General features: G+C 39.0%; 1 protein-coding gene across 3 annotated transcripts in view; it reads left to right on the top strand.

The window, feature by feature from the left end:
- The window catches only part of NELL1 (neural EGFL like 1), a 279,798-nt gene that overhangs the window by 79,235 nt on the left and 181,020 nt on the right, over nt 1–19,543 (top strand). For all 3 annotated transcript variants that reach the window (XM_058806260.1, XM_058806261.1, XM_058806259.1), the window contains exons 11-12: nt 1,784–1,883; nt 11,740–11,868. In XM_058806260.1, coding sequence (XP_058662243.1) covers nt 1,784–1,883; nt 11,740–11,868 — 229 coding nt within the window. The remainder of the gene's footprint in view (nt 1–1,783; nt 1,884–11,739; nt 11,869–19,543) is intronic.

The raw sequence follows: 19,543 nt of genomic DNA, 5'->3' as shown, positions 1-19,543 counted from the left end.
TATCCTTTCTTCAAAGTCATGTATCTGGTTGTCACCGTGATATTTTCTGAAAATTCCCTTTGCCAGGATTTCTTCTCCTGGGAAGCTGAGAAGCCTCAGAAACAGAATGTAAATAATTATCTGATTGCTTTGGAATGTGGTCTGGACATTGCTTACCAACAGGTGAATGTTTGATTGGTTTCATGTGAATTGTTTTAACTCAATAACCAATCCCAGTCCAGCTGTGTCAGACTCTGACTCAGTCATGAGTTTTCATTATAATTCTTGTTAAACCTTCTGATGTATCCTTTCTCTTTCTTTAGTATAGTTTTAGTATAGCATTCTTTTAATATAATGTCATAAAATAAAATAATAAATCAGCCTTTTGAGAACATGGAGTCAGATTCTCACCTCATCCTGGGGACCCTCACAAACACCACATCTGGTCCTTCAGATTATGAGAATGATCGCTTTAATGAGATTTTGTCTATTTTTGTTATTGGTTTTCCTCTGCTTTCCCAGCCCTAGATATGTTTGGATCGTATTTGTAAACTTATCTCTGCGCTCATGATAGCTGGAAAGTGAAATTTCTTCATTTGAGGAAGGCAGAAATTCTTATTCCACCTTTTTGTTCTGACATCAGATGCCATGAAAAGTGTTCTAGACTGATGTTAAAAGGGGTTTTGGCAACATAGCAGGCTGCCTGCTTTCTTAGTGGAGTTTCATAGCTTGGAAAATGAGATTACTCAGGTGTGGGCAGTCGTGTGGGGTAGTTACTGTAGTTCCTAGTGAGCAGAAATCCCAGTTGTTAATTTTTGCTCCACTTGCTAGTTTTCAGTGCTGGCATAGCTGCAGAAGGGGTGCTGAACAAGTAAATTATGGTATGGAGGAGGCTGGAGAGGGGGATAAGGTAAAAGAGGAGGCTATTTTGGGACAAGATGTTAAGAAACAGGGAACTAAGTGCTGTAGAGCTGTTTGGTCTGGAGACAAAGTGAGGCTGATCTGCTGGATGAGAGAAGATGGAGTAAAATTTGGTGGAAAAATCTCTCCATGAAGGCTCTATGTCTGTGATTACAGAAAACTTCTATCAGCATCTAGACCTCCTATCATAGTCTTATTCTAAATCTAGAAATTAAAATCATAGCAATGTCTTTAGCTTGATTTTTCCACAGCAGTTTCTGTGGGGCTTGCTCAAGGTGAGCTTTCTTCTCTGAAGGATCTAACTTTGGAAATAAGGTGATCAGTAATTCTAAAGAGCAGACTCTTGGACACGACAGAACAACACAACACTTGAAAATACTGGTCTTGCTGTGTAAATTGGAGTTGAATAACTTATCAATGAAGTGTGTGGACTGGGAAGTAACAGGAATAAAACTCAGATTTGCAGAAAGCAGGAAGACTATATTTAAGCTGGATTGAAATTCTTAAATTCCTTCGAATACTTGAAAAGAAGATAACTACATGTTGGTAAAATGAGACTTGTACCAAATATGAGACTACATATTGAGACTTTAACCAAATGAGGCTTTTACCAAATATGAGACTACATATTTGGTAAAACTAGCATAGAATTTTGAGGTGAAATGCCTTGCCTTTTAATTTTTTTTTTTAATGCAGAGAAATGCACAGTAGATTACTGCAGATTTGATGTTATGGTGGAACAACTGAACTTAACTTGCTTCTTGCTAATTTACCAGTGTTGTTACAGGGGATTACTAGTGCTGTGGATGGAAAAGTATGTGATCCTTGCCACTGCATGTATTTTCACTAATGTAATTTTTAAAAAAATGTTGTTTATTTTCAGAATGGAGTTTTAGTCAAAGTAACAGAGACCTGTCCACCACTGAACTGCTCAGAAAAGGATCATGTTCTTCCAGAGAACCAGTGCTGCAGTGTTTGTAGAGGTAAGCCAGCCTGGAAGGAATACAAGTTGTTGATTCAACAGGAAATACATTGAAAAAAGCAATTCCTTTTTACTAAGATATTAAGTACCTCTATAAGCATGATTCTAAAACCACTCTGTGATACTCCTTTGGTTAGAAGACTTAGCAGATACAAAGCTGTAATTGAACTGAGTTTGGCAGGAGGAGGGAGAAAAGGAAGAGGTGGAGGAGAAAGGAACCATTATCTCCTAAAACATCCTATTAAAAGGATGTTGTATTTGAAAAAGAAATATATTTTGTTCCTTATACCTGCAACTGCAGGCGTTTGACAGTGTTTTTTCAAGGTCTTTATTTTAAAATCTCAAAAATAGCATTAAGATTCTAGTTGGATGGATATAAGGAGGTTGATTTAGATCTGAGCACTCTCAGGACTAATTTATGAATTAAGCTGGACAATGAAATAGTACCAATGCAAAACAAAAATGAAAAAATGAGTGCTAGAGCCCAGAACCTCATTTTTCCTCCTTACAGAGGATATTGAGACGCAGGTTCCTCTTCCTTTCAGCCACGTGAGTCCTGGTTGTAGGCTGGAGCAGACTGAACAGGCAATAACTAAAACCTTAATTGAGGAAATCCCCTTAAATGAGGAACATGCAGGTATCACAATGTTAAGGCTTGAGCAAGCTTTTTTTTAAAAAATGTGTTCTAATCGGTGCATTGCTGGGTATTGTATCTCTGTTCCTCATCTCTCCCTTGGTGCTGAGTCTCAGATGGGCTCAAGGGGAGCCTGGTCTCTCAGGACTCACATTCAGCCTTTAGTGATGCACCTCAGAAATTCAAGCAGGAGGTGCCAAATGAGCATGAGACACGTGGAGGCTTAGATGGTTATTGAGGTCTGCTGCAATATTTGTCTTGCCTGTGGATAAATTCCTGCAGTGCCATTGCAGATGGCGACGAAGGGGCTCTCAACCTCTCCCTCTGCCAATAAATATTAATTAGTAAATATACATGGTTAAATATTTACTGAGGCCTTGAACTTAAAAACACATGCATGTGGTTGCAGGGACCAGTATGCTTGAGACTCCCTCTTGGGTCATGGTCTGAGAATATACACATTAATTAGTTTAGCGGTTTCTAGAAACATCTGCAACTATTTAAGCAAGCAGTAAATGTTGCTTCTGTGTCCCTCAGAGGGCTGGATGTCTTAATGATACTTCTTAACAGATGGCCCAGTTTGATGTAGTGCAGTGCTGAAAAAGAATGTATTCATTACTTAAAAGGATTAGAAATACGAAAGCTTCAAAGTTGATGGAAGATAAAGTTCCATAATTATTCACTTCCATATTATTGTTAGTGATAGGTCCTCTTTTTAGATATTCATTCCCAAACTGGCTTCATTATTTATAATATAAGATGAATATGTATATTTATGTGATGGTCTCTAGAAGCAAGGGAAGAAATTGTATTTTCCCTTCCCAGAACACAGGTACATGATGCATTCAATTTGACACATTAAACTTTCACTTCAGTTCTGCTTTAGCTGACTGCTAAAACAATACCTCCTCTTTTTGTATTTCATCATGGCTTTTTAAAATTCTTTTGAAAATGATGCTTAAAGATATGATTAATTTTGTCAACTTTACAAAGGCATAAATTCAATTTAGCACTCATAAGTTGCTTTTATATCTTGAAATAGAATATATGCTGCTTGACTTCAATTGCATGCAACCCCAAGTGGTAGTATGTAATTTTATCATGTGCTGTTGTTAAAAATGGATATTTATTACAAATTCCATATTTGATATGGGTTTTATCCAGCAAACAGGTGCTCTCTGTTATAGCAAGCAGGCCACAGTTTGTGATCCTGTTCTGTTCCAACATATCCTTTACTGGGAAAGGATAGATGGCTTCTCTTGTTTGCAGAACTGACTTCTTTCAGAGACTGTGTTCAGCTTCTTTTTGTCTAAGCCAAAGAAGTAAGGAAGACATTGTAATAATTGCTGTCCTGAATAAGCAAAATTATTTGTTGGAAGGCCACACAGACCATTTGCACATCACATGCAAATTCCACATTTTATGAATGATGATGCGGGTAATTTGTCACATTAGTCCTTAGCTAAGCCTTAAGTTATTCAACAGAATATTTAGCAAATGTTTACTAGCAGTGTTAAAGAAGAATATTATTTCTGTGTTAATTTTGTCAGTGCATGTTGGTGACTGCTGGGTTCTGGGCTTTGTAGCAATTTGTGAGTTTTTAGTATTTGTAGTTGTGGAAACAGAAGCCTTCTACTGAATTTCATGTTCTGTAGAATTATAGAATATATTTGCTGAATTGGGCAAAGTTGAAAGGGTTTCATCTTGTGCTTTTCTAGCTGGAGGAAAGGAATTTCCATGTAATGAAGGGATACATATGAGGGGATCAGCAGAAGGAAAGAAAAGCACAGAAATACAGAATCTTCATGATGCTGTGGTATGAGACTGTACCCTCTGAAATACTTGCCACAATAACAGATGAGTGCCATAGCTTCTTCAGGGTAAAACATAAATCTGAGGTGTTTATGGAGCTGGAAATTGTGAGTCAGCAACGAAAAGAGTTGAATACTGTTATGTGCAGAGCTGGTGGCCTTCCTGGATGGTCATTATTGTTTGTAAATGGTAGGGAAAATAAAGCCAGCAAATAATGCCTGCTCCTCTTCAGGCTTGCCCCGTGAGTTTATAGTGCAGCAGAAGGTAATAGCACATTGCTAAGAGGCAATTTCCGGATTTCAGGGAAGTGGTTGTGTGAGGTATACAGGTGAGAGCAGTATGGAAGAGCTCTGCTTTAAAATGACAGTTTATTTGTGTGATTTCATGTACTGAATTTATAAATGGACCTCCCCACATCTGTATATGGCATCTATCCTTGGCTGCCATGTAGAGTATATCCAGTTTTTCCTTTCATCTCTGTGCTTTAATATAAATGTCTACTTTAACTATGTGGCCACTTTATACTTTCCAGCAGGACAATGTGGTGTTATTAAACTGTCTTTTAGGCTTACAGAAAATTTACTTAATTTTCAAGTTTCACAAAGACTCGTGTCACAAAATACATTTTTTGCTACTTTTGAGAATCACTCATTTTCCTTACAGCATGCCTGCTACATTTTTTATAGCCCAGGGACAGAACTAATATAAAAAATAGTGTAATGAAAGTGTTTTATTGTTCCCTTTAGCTGTTTTTCTCCTTGCCAAAGACAGTGTATAATTTTGAAAGAGTGGATTTCTTTTCTCTTTTGCATGAGTGATTCAAATAAAACTTCATGAGAGAATTTTTATGTTGTTGTGCTCACAATTTTAAATATGTAAAAATAGCCTTAACAGCCTTAGCAACTTCAGATGTGCTCTTCTTAAAAGAAAGAGTGTGATGAAATAATGAAGTAGTGACACTGGTTTTGTTTCTAGAGAAAAGAATTATTTGCTGTCCTGCAGTATGGTGGGACTGATGGATTTAGATTGCCTGCTGATACTCGTTAGGAGGAAAGGGAGAATCTTATTGATGAGGTGAAATATACATTTTACAGCAGGGAGCAGCATTTAATTCTAAAACTGGGGCTTCTGCCACCCCTCTTTGTGCTGCTTTGGGAAGGTTGTTAGTTTTTCACTTAGAGGGTGAGAAGGCTCTTCAGTTGTGCATGTTTCTCATCTCTTCCTGCCTGGCTGTGAAACTGAGGTTTGACTCTTCAGAAATTGAATTTTTCCCATTTATTGCTGTGAGGTAGGAGTTATTTCAAGGTTTTAGATTTATTAAGATTTAATGGCAGTTGATAAATATGAATTAGTTTATTTCTAAACATAGTTGTAGCATTACTTAGGATTTATAATAGCTTTCTGTCTGAAAAAGAAGAAATCTTTTTAAGCTTGTTAGGCTGTGTAGTTACCATTATTCTATTGCACACAGATAAGCACTGTGTAATAAGCTCTGCATTCATAGAGCAGCTTGAAAGAATGTATGAATTTGCTATTTTATGTCAGACAACTGAGTTCTGTCCACAGTCTCTGAAGGTGTGAAAGCTGCTGTTCAAAGTGCTGCTTCGCACATGACTCATTAAAAACTGATTCAGATCATGGAAAGACATAATTGGTAATGCAAATTCTAACACTCTTCCATGACTTCTCCCTCAGATTTACCTTACATAATTATGTTGTAACTATGGGGTTAAATCCCAACAGTAGAAAAGATTTTGAGATTGGAACTACCTTGGATTTTTGAACATTTGCTGGTGCTTTAACAGAAGCAGCATAACAAGTTTTGTTTTCACATTTAGAGATTTCTCAGTATAAAACAGTGAAATGGAGGATATCTTGAATAGCAAGAGAACAGGGGTTTTACAGTTTTTGATATGAACAGCTAAGGCTATTGTAAGAAATACAGAAAATTGTCCAGAAGTTAGAAGGAAACCCTCAGAAGCAAGGAGAGGCACATCAGTGTTGACCATAAAAAAAGTAGGAAGAGATATGGGTCTAAAATGTATTGATTGCAGCTGAAGTCTTGATTGGGTTCTTGCATTTTACAATCAATAATTAAGCCAAATCACCAAGTATGAAAAACCTGGATGCAGCTTAGTGTGCTGCTCTGCAAAAGTTGTTCCGGGAGCCACAACTTGAGAGATGTTGCTTGGAAAGATGGGAGCAATGTTCAGGTGTCCCAGTGTCAGAGTCTGTGTGGTCAGGATGACCCGGAGATGGGTTAGAGAGTCTCTTTTTCCCAGCCCAACAGCCGATGAAGGAGTCAGGATTCTTCTGTTCTGCTTTTCAAGGTTGTTTATTTTCTGTTATCGATAAAATTCTTTGACCTACCGAGGTCCATTCAGCAGGTCAGTCAGTGGCACACTGCCCGCCCTCAGGGCTGAGTTGGCTTTTTATACTAAGAACTGTGTGTACAATATTTACAATAATTTTCCAATACCCATCACCCATGTTAGACAGTCTATCTCTACTCTAAACCAACCCAGAAGTGTCAGCATCACAGCAGAAGATGGAGGACAAGAAGGAGAAGAAGGACAGGACACGCCCAAATTCCTCCATCTTGCCTTTTGAACCCCCATTCTAAATCCCCAAAATTCTACTTTTTCACCCTGTGACAAATTCACTATCATTCTACTCAAACCCTTGTGGCTTGTAACTCCTCACACAAGGTTGGTAATTGTTTCCATGGGCTAAAATCAAAGGCACAGGTGCTTGTGACTCTGTGCCAAGGTCTCTGAGCCCCTGGGCAAGGTCTGGAGTCCTCCTGGGCAGCCAGAGAAATGTCCTGGGTCCCAACATCCCAAAATGGAATAAATTTTTAATTTGAGATATCTGACTTGGGGCAACTAAGGCCTACCCATTTGTGCAGTTCTTGATGCTGCAGAAGAAACCGTGATGGTTTTATGGCTGCTAGCGTGTGTCTGGTTCTTTTCCTAATTGTCTTAGTACATTTATTAATGGTCATTCTATGTTCAGAATGAAGGAGTGGAAAGAAATTTATATTTTTTAAGAAAAAGAGCAAACATTTCAGCAGCTTTGATGAAGGAAGAGAGCAATGTTATCAGAAATGTCTGGGGAACGAACAGAGGTCATCAGGCCTATAAAAATCTAAACACACTCTTGAATATTTCATTCATTCCCCTGGTGGTACCTAATTGTGTTTTGGATGACTTTGAAGGGCTGTTGTGCAGGAATTGTGTGTGTATGTGCAGGGAAGATGGTTTCTGGCATCTGTTCTGAATGCATTCATCTGTAATTTTAATTCATGCTTGCCTTGTCATCTGTGCTGGCCTGAAATTCGTTAAGATTATCAGAACTGTTTAAGATTTTCTGTGGTTTTGTTAAATCCTCTCCAATTGCCTGCTTGCTGTGATGATTCTATTTTAAGCCATTCTTATATTTAGAGAGGAGCTGACTATCTCAGATAAGACTTTGCTGAATATTCTGAATGAATTGTTATTTTGGCTGGGCAGTGGAGATTCATGCCCTCTGCTATCTCCTGCCCATGTGGGATTTAGGGATCCCACTGCAGCATCAGTGGGTGCTTTTGGCACCTCTGGAGGTATTTTTAAGGAATCCTATCAGCCATTTCACACCAAAGAATTAATAACAATCAGATATTTGGCTCTAAAACTCATGCTGGGGAGAATCTGGACCAATGTCTAAGAAATCCAAGAACCACGCATCCTTGATAATCATCTTTTGGCTCTTTTGTAGTGCTAATTTTGCATTTCTGCTGGGAAAAAAAGTATCTCCGGACAGACCTCTGATGCAAGCAATGGTGTACTTTTTCAGACAGAGGCACAGTGAACCCTTGCTCTTCTGTTCTCTCAAGTATATTTTTTCCTGCTGGTTAAGCTTAAATTACAGTTGTTTTGTAAAAGCTTGGTGACATGAAATGTTGTAGCACCATGTGTGCTCTTAGCAGGAATGGCTTCCACTATCCACTCACAGAGGTGTTGAACACTTTTGCTGAAATGCTGTTGGAAAGTGAAGTGGAGTCACTTCTACACAGCAGTTTTAACAGGGAGGAATCAGTGTTTCACAGGTCTTTGGTGATAATAAATGCCAAGACAGTCTAGAGCATAGTGGATGTTCTATGATTGTGTATTCCTAATGACAGGAGAAAAATGGAATGTCTTTTAGAGCCTTGATTTTCTCAAGTTACAGAACTGGCATTACTTATAAAACTTAATTTTTAAAATTAAATATTGAAATTAATTATTAATACTATTATTTAAATATAAAATAGGTGTTAAAATAATTCTTTAGATTTTTTTATGTAATGTTCTTTTAATAGCCTTCAAGCTTGAAAAGCTTATTCTGGGTGGAGACTGTTCATATTTGAATTGATAAAGGAAAGAAGACCAATACAGATTTTTCCAGAGATTTTTTTAAAAACAGGTGACAGCTCTAGTGGCAAAAAATGGATAGGTAGAGTAGCCATCATATCTACAGATAAGGTTCAGAGATGGCAAATGCACAATGAGGGACTCACAGGGCTGTGATGTTAAAATTAATCACTGGCTTGTGCTTGGGAAAAGGTGCTTTATTTTCTCAAGTTACAGAAGTGACATTACTTCTAAAACTTAATTTTAAAAACTAAATATCGAAATTAATTTTAATAATTATTATTTCAATATAAAATAGACATTGAAATAATTTTTTAGATTTTTTTTTAATGTAATGCTCTTTTCATAGTCTTCAAGCTTGAAAAGCTGATTCTGGTTGGAGACTGTATTTGAGTTGATAAAGGAAACAAAATCAATGCAGATTTTTCCAGAGATTTTTTTAAAAACAGGTGACAGCTCTAGTGGCAAAAAATGGATAGGTGGGGTAGCCATCATGTCTACAGATAGGTTTCAGAGATGGTAAATAAACAATGAAGGATTCACAGGGCTGTGATGGGAAAATTATTCACGGGCTTGTGCTTGGGAAAAAGTGCTGTTGGAGTGGTTGATCTGGGACTTGTGATTGGCGTTAACTCTGAGAAGCCACCAACTTGGCTAATTGTCTTAAATTTGCCATGGGCTGATCATGAGGTAAAATGTTGATTCACTGGGATAAAAAGAGCCTGGAAACAGAATTTTGTTGCAGAAAGTTGCATGATGCTACATACCAGCACACTTGTGACTAAAACATACTGATAGAGATGAAATTTTTTTTACAGGTTTGAATGAGAGGGAAATAGAACTAAATATAAACCAAATAGCCTGAGACAGAGTAACAATCCATGTGATATTTTCATACTGCCCAGCTCAATACACTGCTATGTTACAGAGGTTCTGACCCAATAATAGTCAAATCAAGCTCATAGTGCATATGACCTCAAAGGAGAATTTTTATTCTAAAGAAGCAGGAAGCAGACCAGGATGTCATACTCTTAGGGGAAACAAAGAAAATATTATAATAAGTTACTGTCTCTTGTATATTATCTGGAATGCCAGTAGAATACCTGCATGGGTACCATAAATCAGATGCTGAAGGGGTGAGTTGGAGGAAATGGGTTCCAGTGTTCAGTTTCAATTATAGTTATAAAGGCAGAAATGAGAAGTCAAGTACTGTGATTGCATAAATGGCTAAAGGCAGTGTATTGGCACCCTGTTTTACCAGTCTGAAATGTACCTGGGCTCCACAAGGCTGCATCTGGAATACTTGAGTTGTTTTTACCAGACTGTGAAATGAGTAAAGACTAGAAGGGATAACTGAAGGTTTCATTAAGGGAATTGGTTCTTTTTCTCATGCTAGATTACAATGAAAGAAGGAACCAGCTGAGCACAAGGAAAGGTACCTTGGCTGTTAGTAAAATGAATTTGAACTTTAAGTGTAGAATTGGATGTTGACACTGCTAACAAGTGTTAACATTTTTAAAAAATTACCTCAGAACTCAACATTAGATGATGAGACACATAAATCTGGAGTGCACTAAGCTGGCACCACCTGACTGTTCAATTAGTACACAACTGAAGTGTGTGTGTAAAAATACAGTAAAATATAATATCAAAGGAAGGGATAGAAAACTAAAAACACATTAAAATATGATATCAAGGCAAGGGATAGACAACTAAAAATGCATTAAAATATAATAGAAAGCAAGGGATAGACAACTAAAAATACATTAAAATATGATATCAAAGCAAGGGATAGACAACTAAAAATACATTAAAATATGATATCAAAGCAAGGGACATAAATAGAGACCTGAATCTGGCATTTAGATGTTAAAGTCTGGGTTGTGTTTTTTCTTAGCTGTTTTTAGGGGGTTTTAGGAAGTTTATGATCAATGAAAGAGAACTTTTAGTTTGCTCCTTTATGACCAGGTGTAACTGGCAGAAACAGTTCTGATGTTCAGATCAGCACAAGCTGGAATACCAGTAGATATGTGTGGGTTTCTGCTTTTCCTCCTTCCAGGACAGAAAATGGATAGAAAATAGGATTTACCAAAATGACTGCTTATAGATCTCAGACAAATAGACTCTTGGATATTATAGGGAAAATCCATAGAATATACATCAGTGAAGGGAGGAAAAAAAATTTCTGTTGTCAAATTCTGTAAGTTATTTCTTAACTTCCAGTGGAGTGCCTTTAGAGATGAAGTTACAATTACTTTCACTTTAGACTTAAGCAGAGAAAGATGTTGACATGTCTCTGAGAAATACTGAAAATCATAAAGAAAGAATTTCAGCCACTTGTACCTTTACAGAAGGAGGTGGGCAAGTTCATCCTATTTCTAGAAATAAGGAATTAGAGAAACTGTTCACAAAGAAATTACTGGGAACTTGTGTGAAGGAAAAAGGAGAGATTAATAAAAATTCCCCTTGATAGAACATGGTGCATGGAATAATTATAAACTGTAGAAACAATTGAGCTGGTTTTTGCTGACAGAATTACAAGGCAGTGTATGAGGTTGCTTTGACTACCGCTACAGTTTTGTGCAGTGTCTCATTTTGGTCTACTAAAAGCACACGTGGCTGTGCATAATAAGAGAATTTTGAGGGCTTTTTTTCTTATATTACACTTCATTGTCCTTTTGATGTAAGTTATTTTATTAGCATTGCATTTCCTGACAATCAGAGACTTAATGCTACATGGGTTCAGTTGAACAGTAATGAATTGTCATTGCTTCCTGCTTTGGAGTTGTCTTTTTTCCTGAATAAAACCAGTCATACAAATATCTTTTCAAAGAAAATGGTTTTTCTGAGAATGAATTGATGGAGAAATCAAAAAAAAAGTCTGTGTGCACCAACTATGTTTATAGAGAGAATTTGGAATGTAAAATGCTCAAGTTTTTGAGTGATACAGTCAATGTAAATAGCTGAATATCTGAACTAAACATGTTTTAAAAGCCTGTTGCATGTTCCTTGTATTTTAGGCCATAACTTCTGTGCAGAGGGGCACAGGTGTGGTGAAAACTCAGAGTGCAAAAACTGGAACACAAAAGCCACTTGTGAATGCAAGAATGGTTATCTCTCTGTCCAAGGGGACTCAGCATATTGTGAAGGTAAACAAAATATTCAAAGACCCATTCCCTGAACAACTTATTCAGAAACATGAAATAAATATGTACATGAACATGTAATATGTAATATGAAATAACATTCATTACATATGAATATGGAGTATGCAAGATGAAGTAAATGGTAGATGAATGCATTTCATTGCAAAGTTCAGTTTCATGGTGGTGAATGTGACAGGGTCTTTCCTGTGCCCATGAATTGAGGGTTCCAGGTGGTGCTGCCCCCCTGTCTGTAGGTGTATTGCATTGCTGCAGTTGTGTCTTTGTGCACCACGGTCACGCTGTCAGGACAAATTTCAAACCACTGTTATTCAGATAATAGCACCTACCTTCTAAAATGTTTCTTAGAGAACAGTGTCTTTATAAGATGCGTTAATGTAGGAGGTGGGAATTGTGCAGGCATTTGTGAGAATGGTAAGTGTGAGGGAGTGCTGTGGCTGGGATATAAAAATGATGACCTGCAGTCCTTCCTCAAGCATTTCTGTGGGACAGGTGCTTTGCTGAAATGGCTTTCCTATGGTACATAAGAGACCTATTTCTGAGAAGATTGCAGCTGAGGTACTTCTGTTCGTGTGTTATGCCATCACAGGAATGAATGCAGTGGAGTATTACTCTCCTTCTTGTTTCCCAGTGTTTTCTAGAGCTTGTTATTCAGAGCTGTGAAGTAGTTCTTAAAAAATAAATGGATGATTCAATGTGTACCACATTCCTTCCTGCCTTTGTACTGTGGGTTGGGTTTTTTAATACTCTTGTATGTCAGGCTGCAATATTTTACTTTTTGACCATCGTAGGAAGTTTTTGAGCTACTCTGTAAAAAATATTTCCCTTGATTGTTTTTGCAATAGTGCTGGTGATGGAAGGGGATGGCGTTTTTGACAAGATGTCAAAATATAGCATAAGAATTGAAATACTGACAACTAAGGATGTAAGAATAAAAAAAGATGTGTGTGGATTGTGCTTAAATGATCCAGCATTCATAAAAAGGCTTTTTAGTGTATACAAGTGAACAGGATGGCTTGAAATAGCATTTTATAAATATAGTCAGTAAAGTGTAGCTTTAAATCTTATGGTATTTAGTAATTTCTCTGCAAACATTAATTTGAATGGTTTGTTATATTCACTTTCAGTCACTGGAAAAACAGTTCCCACATGTGTTCTTACAGGTAGGCAGCAGATATTTTGTGTATAGAGAGAAACTTTTTATGTACAAACAACTGAACAACTGCTTTTTACGTACTGCAGGGACTTCTTGGGCATCAGAGGACAGGCTGTTCATCAGCTGTGATGCATAATCTAGTGTTAGCTGGGTTCTTCTTTGCTGTTTTAAATAATTACAGTGCTTAGTATTTCTATTTACCTAGATACAGACTATCCCTTCTTTCTTCTGTGGAAAAGATTTGAACATCTTGACCCAAGCGATTTTGGAGATATTGGCAGTACATTAGTGGTAGTGATGGTGGAAAAAAGAGCTTTTTAAAAAAAAAAATAAAAAAAAATCAGGAATTGCAATATACCTGGGTCTATGTTGCTTGAATTTTTGGAAGGGCAAATTAAATCCCTGACTTTGACCCACTGTGTGGGTGAAACACGAGGCAACAAAACAAACAGCTGCTTTTGCTGCTGGAGACTGTGGGATAGAGGGGAGTGTTGCTTTCTGCATTTTATGAAATGATATATTTGCTAGAAGGAGTGTAGTTCTCTGCAGGTAACACAAGAGAGAGGCCCTTGAGCAAGGGAGCTGCAGAGTGACAAATTGATTAGCCAAGAGGTGACTCCTTTCAGCCCTGTGAAATGCTTCCTTCCACTCCTCCTTCCTCAGCTTTCTGCAGAATTCCTTTTTATGTCTCTCTAACCTCATTCCTCTCATCTACGTGTTTAATCTGCTAAATAGAATCATTTCATAGCTGGCTGTACAATAATCTCACATGCATGGTGAAGCTGTGATTTAAACAAATGAGAGCAAAGGCACATGTCTGAAGGTACAGTTTAGCAGGAGTTTGAATAGTATGGATTTTCTTTTACTGTTTTGAATTTCTGTGTGTAAGGATTAAATACTCAAAACACCTGAGCAACAAATACTAAGCATCCAGAACACCTGTGGAAGCAAGGAAGAGCTCATGCTCAGCTGTAGCTCTGAATTTGTGTTTGTTTTTGCTAAGCCTTTAAACTCTGGACGTGTAAGATTACTCTTTTCCTTTGAGATGGAAGGTTAAATTATTTCAGACCTGTGATATGTGCTGGTAAGTGGCACCTTAGTTTAGAGTGCTCCAAATCATTAACTTGGAGCTTTCCAGATTTCTCATCTCTTCCAGTGTACGTGAAGTAGTTGTGCATGTCAATTGTGATGTCTAGTATTATTTTACCTTACATATGATTTTTTATTTCTACTTGCTCTCACTCACAGTTTTATCCTGCTGGAGTTTGGCATCATTTCCATTTTGTTAGATCTCTGAAGTACTGTGTTTGAGTCTGCTCTGCTTTTTGATAAGCATTTGTCTCTTTTTTAACTTTGCATAGTCACATTAGCAGTACAGTGAAAAAAGAATTAAAAAGATTCTAACTTTTATCGAAGAATTGGCATCAACAAATTTGTAAAATAAATGATTTAAACCTGAGAGACTTTCACTATTCATTCTCAGCAAGTACTTTTCAAGTACTGAGAAGCTTCTTATGTCAAGATGTACATATAAGATAACCACTTACTATATGCATTCCATTTTTGAAATAACAGATGTATTGAGGGAGGACTGTTTCTGAAAGCAAACAAGTAAATGAAGCTTGTGATGAATGAAGGAGATAAGTGGAGATTCTCTGGATTATATAAAAGCAATATATTTTACTCAAAACCAGAAAAGTTGGGCTTTTTCTGATTTTTCTGACATTTGGCTGCTTGTCTTGCATACAAGACGTTGTTTGAGGTTTGCCTACAGCTGTGGGTGCTCAGGCACAAGTGTTGAAGCAGTGTCCCTTGTCACACAGGCATGGATAAATGCTGGCACTCATGCAGCTGAGCTGGCCAACCCAGGCCTGCAGGACTGCAACATTGCAGCTGCAGCAGGGTGTGCACACTTGCAGTCTCAGAACAGGACAGACGGACACCTGCACTGAGCATGGGGAGTTGTATGTGTGCTAGTGCCACGTGGGCAGCAGTGACATGTGTGCTACTGCCACATGGGCAGCAGTGACATGTGTGTTAGTGCCACGTGGGCAGCAGTGACATGTGTGCTAGTGCCACGTGGGCAGCAGTGACATGTGTGCTACTGCCACATGGGCAGCAGTGACATGTGTGTTAGTGCCACGTGGGCAGCAGTGACATGTGTGCTAGTGCCACGTAGGCAGCAGTGACATGTGTGTTAGTGCCACGTGGGCAGCAGTGACATGTGTGCTAGTGCCACGTGGGCAGCAGTGACATGTGTGTTAGTGCCACATGGGCAGCAGTGATGTGTGCTAGTGCCACGTGGGCAGCAGTGACATGTGTGTTAGTGCCACGTGGGCAGCAGTGACATGTGTGCTACTGCCACATGGGCAGCAGTGACATGTGTGTTAGTGCCACGTGGGCAGCAGTGACATGTGTGCTAGTGCCACGTGGGCAGCAGTGATGTGTGCTAGTGCCACGTGGGCAGCAGTGACATGTGTGTTAGTGCCACATGGGCAGCAGTGATGTGTGCTAGTGCCACGTGGGCAGCAGTGACATGTGTGTTAGTGCCACATGGGCAGCAGTGATGTGTGCTAGTGCCACGTGGGCAGCAGTGACATGTGTGTTAGTGCCACGTGGGCAGCAGTGACGTGTGTGTTAGTGCCACGTGGGCAGCAGTGACGTGTGTTAGTGCCACGTGGGCAGCAGTGACAGGTGTGCTAGTGCCACGTGGGCAGCAGTGACATGTGTGCTAGTGCCACATGGGCAGCAGTCTGTGGCAGAATCATCACCAAAATGTGAAGTTGCACATGTGTTAGTGCCACACGGGCAGCAGCTTGTGGCAGAACCAGCATGAAATTTTGAAGTTGCATGTTTGTTGTTAGTGCCACATGGGCAGCCGTTTGTGGCAGACCAAAATGTGAAATTGCATGTGTGTTAGTGCCACGTGAGCAGCAGTGACAGGTGTGCTAGTGCCACATGAGCAGCAGTGATATATGTGTTAGTGCCATATTGGCAGCAGTTTGTGGCAGAGCCAGGACCAGAATGTGAAGTTGTATGTGTGTTAGTGCCACATGGGCGGAACCAGCACCAAAATGTGAAATTGCACATGTGTTAGTGCCACATAGGCAGCAGCTTGTGGCAGAATCATCACCAAAATGTGAAGTTGCACATGTGTTAGTGCCACATGGGCAGCAGCTTGTGGCAGAATCATCACCAAAATGTGAAGTTGCACGTGTGTTAGTACTACATGGGCAGCAACTTGTGGCAGAGCCAGCACCAAAATGGGGACTCTGTCTGAGCTGTGTGATGCTGATTGTCCCAGATGTGTTTGTGATGTGTGCAGCAGACCTGCAGATACTTGTACTCCTATGCACTTCTTCAGAGCTGAAAACACTGCAGTCTGTGCCTACTTTGCAAATGATAGCACAGCACTACTAACCAAGAGGCAGGAAAGGGTCAGCACGTGGCGCGTCTGGAGTTCAGAGATGATAAAGGAAAATCAAGGCTCATCAGCTGGGAGCCAGGGTTGCTGCTAGCTAGCATGCTCGTGCTCACTTTTTAGATAACAGGCAAAGGGCCATCTCTTCTGAAAAGAATTCCTGCCATATATATTTCACAGTGAAGGGGAAAAGAATAATATTTCTCTGCCACATTTCAGCTCCCCATTCTTTATTACCTTCTTCACTTGAAACATTTACAGCCCCTTTCTACCTGCAAAGTTATGTTGGTACAAAATTGATTTTTACCTTGGTGCTGTTGAGATCTGATCCATTGTGAGGGCTGCTAAAATCTGATCTATCTGGGGTAGACAGCGCAGGACAAATGCATGCTTCTTCTCACTGACAAGGGTGCACGGAACAAGAAAATCAGTGTTAACCTGAGCCATCCTTTGCACCCCCAAGAAGCATCTCATGGAAGGGGTACATTGGCATAGCACAAGGTGTTTTGTCATGTTACACAGCACGTGCTCAGCCAGTGTCACCAGAGAATGGTCTGTGGTGACAGGTGTCACACACGGAAAGATCCAGTCACTGAAGTGGACCTGCAAGATGAATATTCTCATTTTATGTTGTATTCTTTCCCTCTGTACCCAAGTATGCTCTCTAGGATAATTCTTGTATGACCTGACCCTCACCTTAGCACTGTTACATCAGCTTAAAGAGTGATGAATGAAATACATTGACACTTGTGAAAATCTATGCAATTTTTGACCTTGATGGAACGCTCTAGAAGCACATATGACTTTCAGGAGGAACATGACTCAGTCGTTCTTTCCCTTCTGTGCTCCCAAAGTGTTATTTAATCTGTTGTTAACAAATTATTGCTCATTTCTAAAAGATGTCACAGAAGCTCTGAAATGCTAGCCAAATCCAGAAAATCTGCCTACTTTGTGCTCTGAGGAAGAGTTATGATAATTTTACTGGGCTTGGCAGATTTTGGGGAGATGAAATAAAGACGAATGAAAGCTTAGGGAGAAAACTGAGTGTTCATTTTCCACTGAGCATGGATCCAAGCATGCAGCATGGGGGCTTGGCAGAATGTCTGCCTGGTGTGCTTGAAATCTCAGGACTTGGTTGCTAGCTGTTGTAAAAATAATACCGTATTTAATTTCCTTGTAATTTGCAAGTATGTTCCAGACACATACAGTGGTCTTTATTGCTTCCAGTTTCTTTTCCTTTGAGCTTGATACCACATGTAGTCAGGAAATCCCTTACAGAAAGATAGATACGTAAATATATTGAAAATATCTGTTCTGAAGGTACATTAGTGTAGGTTTTGTCAGGAAATGTTTCTTTTCTGAAAGTCAGTTAGAAAAAAAAATACAACACACAGAAGATGCTGGGGTTTTTTTCCCATTATTGCAGAAATCAGGAAAAATTAACCTTTTAAGATTAACAATTTAGTTCCAAATGCAAAGACATAACTATCAGTGTGCTTTAGTGAGAAAAAAAAGTTTAGTTCTGTTGCAAAACATAGTGGAACAAAAAAACCATTCATCATAAAGTGGGGCTTCTGTTACAGTTCTGAAGATGAGAGAGCTTTATAAAGCTTACCTCTAATATTTAATCCTTTGACTCACCACATTCTGTGCATAAATAACTGTTCAGTGTGCAGAACTTTTCTCAAGCCATTTGAACTGAAAAAGAATAAACCCAGTCCTACATATGGCCCTCAGAGTAGAAGTCTGCTGGCAATCCACTGAGTTTCCACAGCTGCTGTTTTTCTTGCTCTATAAAATAAGGTGAATTTTGTTGAGTTTTCCTCTCCTCCTCTGTCTTGATTTCACTGCAGCTGTTCTAATTTCACTGCACTGTGGCTTGGGAGGTGACATTAGCATTATGTGGTGCCATATAAACCTTCTGTGTGGCAATGATGTACAACTGTGCTTTTGGATGGGCTCCATTGACTTGACTTCTGGATCTGCTTTTAATGAGAATCCTTGTGCTTGCTGAAAGAAAACCTGCATCACAAGATGTCTGTGTCCTGCACATGTTCTGTGTGCTGTGATAAACTTCTGTTCTGTGCAGAGGTGTGAGGATACAGATACATCTGCAGAACTGGGCAGGTTTCAGGTGATTTCATGAAGTTAAGGAGTTGGGACGAATACTGATGCTAAATGCACTGATTTTTTTTTTTCGCTATGCAGAATCCATAGAAAAGGGGAGGGCAGGAGAAGAATCTGAAAATGTTACAGTCAAATTATCATCTCTGTCTCAAAGATAAAGAGGGCAGTGGTTCAGCTGGAACAAAGTTCTCATGGGGATTTACAAAGCAAAACCCAACCCCCCCCCTGCAATGCCATAATCCCAAACAACCCCCCCATGCCTTTTATAAACATGGAACTCCATGCCAGGTTGCTTTTTAAAAGGTTTTCTTTGACAGACACTTGTTAACCTGCTTTTTAAGATTTCAGTTACCTAACAGTGTCAAATTTAAACTTTTACTATGTAGGTAATCCTATTTATCAGTGAAAGTCATTTCTCCTGGTGATATAAAACAAATAATATATGTGTCCTGCCTACTGTTTCCATAGAGAGAGACTTTTTATTTAAAATTATACCCTTAGCCATCACACGAACTCAAAATCATCTTTTATAAGATAATCCAAAGGCAGGCACTTGTCAGTTGTCCTGCCCTTGTGGCTATATGGACTTTAATGAGTGAGACTGCAAATTCCTTGTGCTATGAGCTGCTGGTGGAGGAGACTGAATTAAACCCAAAATAGAGCCTTTCCCTCAAGTTCATTGGATGGTGGTAAATTCCAGGCACAGATTATGTTCTTGCCAGTGAACAGAAAGAGTTCAAGCAAAATACTAAAATTTTTATCCTAAGAAGATTCAAGAGTTTTTTGGAAGTGATGTTTGTGCCTCATATGGCTCTGGATAGATTATTTCTGTTATCAAAGCTGCTTTTATATTTACAAGTTAATTAGTTTAAAATCATATTCCAGCTACAGAAACCTGGAAAGTGGAATTACTTCCCATCCCCTGGAGTAACTTTAGTTCTTTTGGTGTAATGTCG

This window comes from Ammospiza caudacuta, chromosome 6, assembly GCF_027887145.1.
Source record: "Ammospiza caudacuta isolate bAmmCau1 chromosome 6, bAmmCau1.pri, whole genome shotgun sequence".
Taxonomy (NCBI): domain Eukaryota; kingdom Metazoa; phylum Chordata; class Aves; order Passeriformes; family Passerellidae; genus Ammospiza; species Ammospiza caudacuta.
Note: the sequence above shows the minus strand (reverse complement) of the source record. Positions and strands in the feature narration are given on the sequence as shown.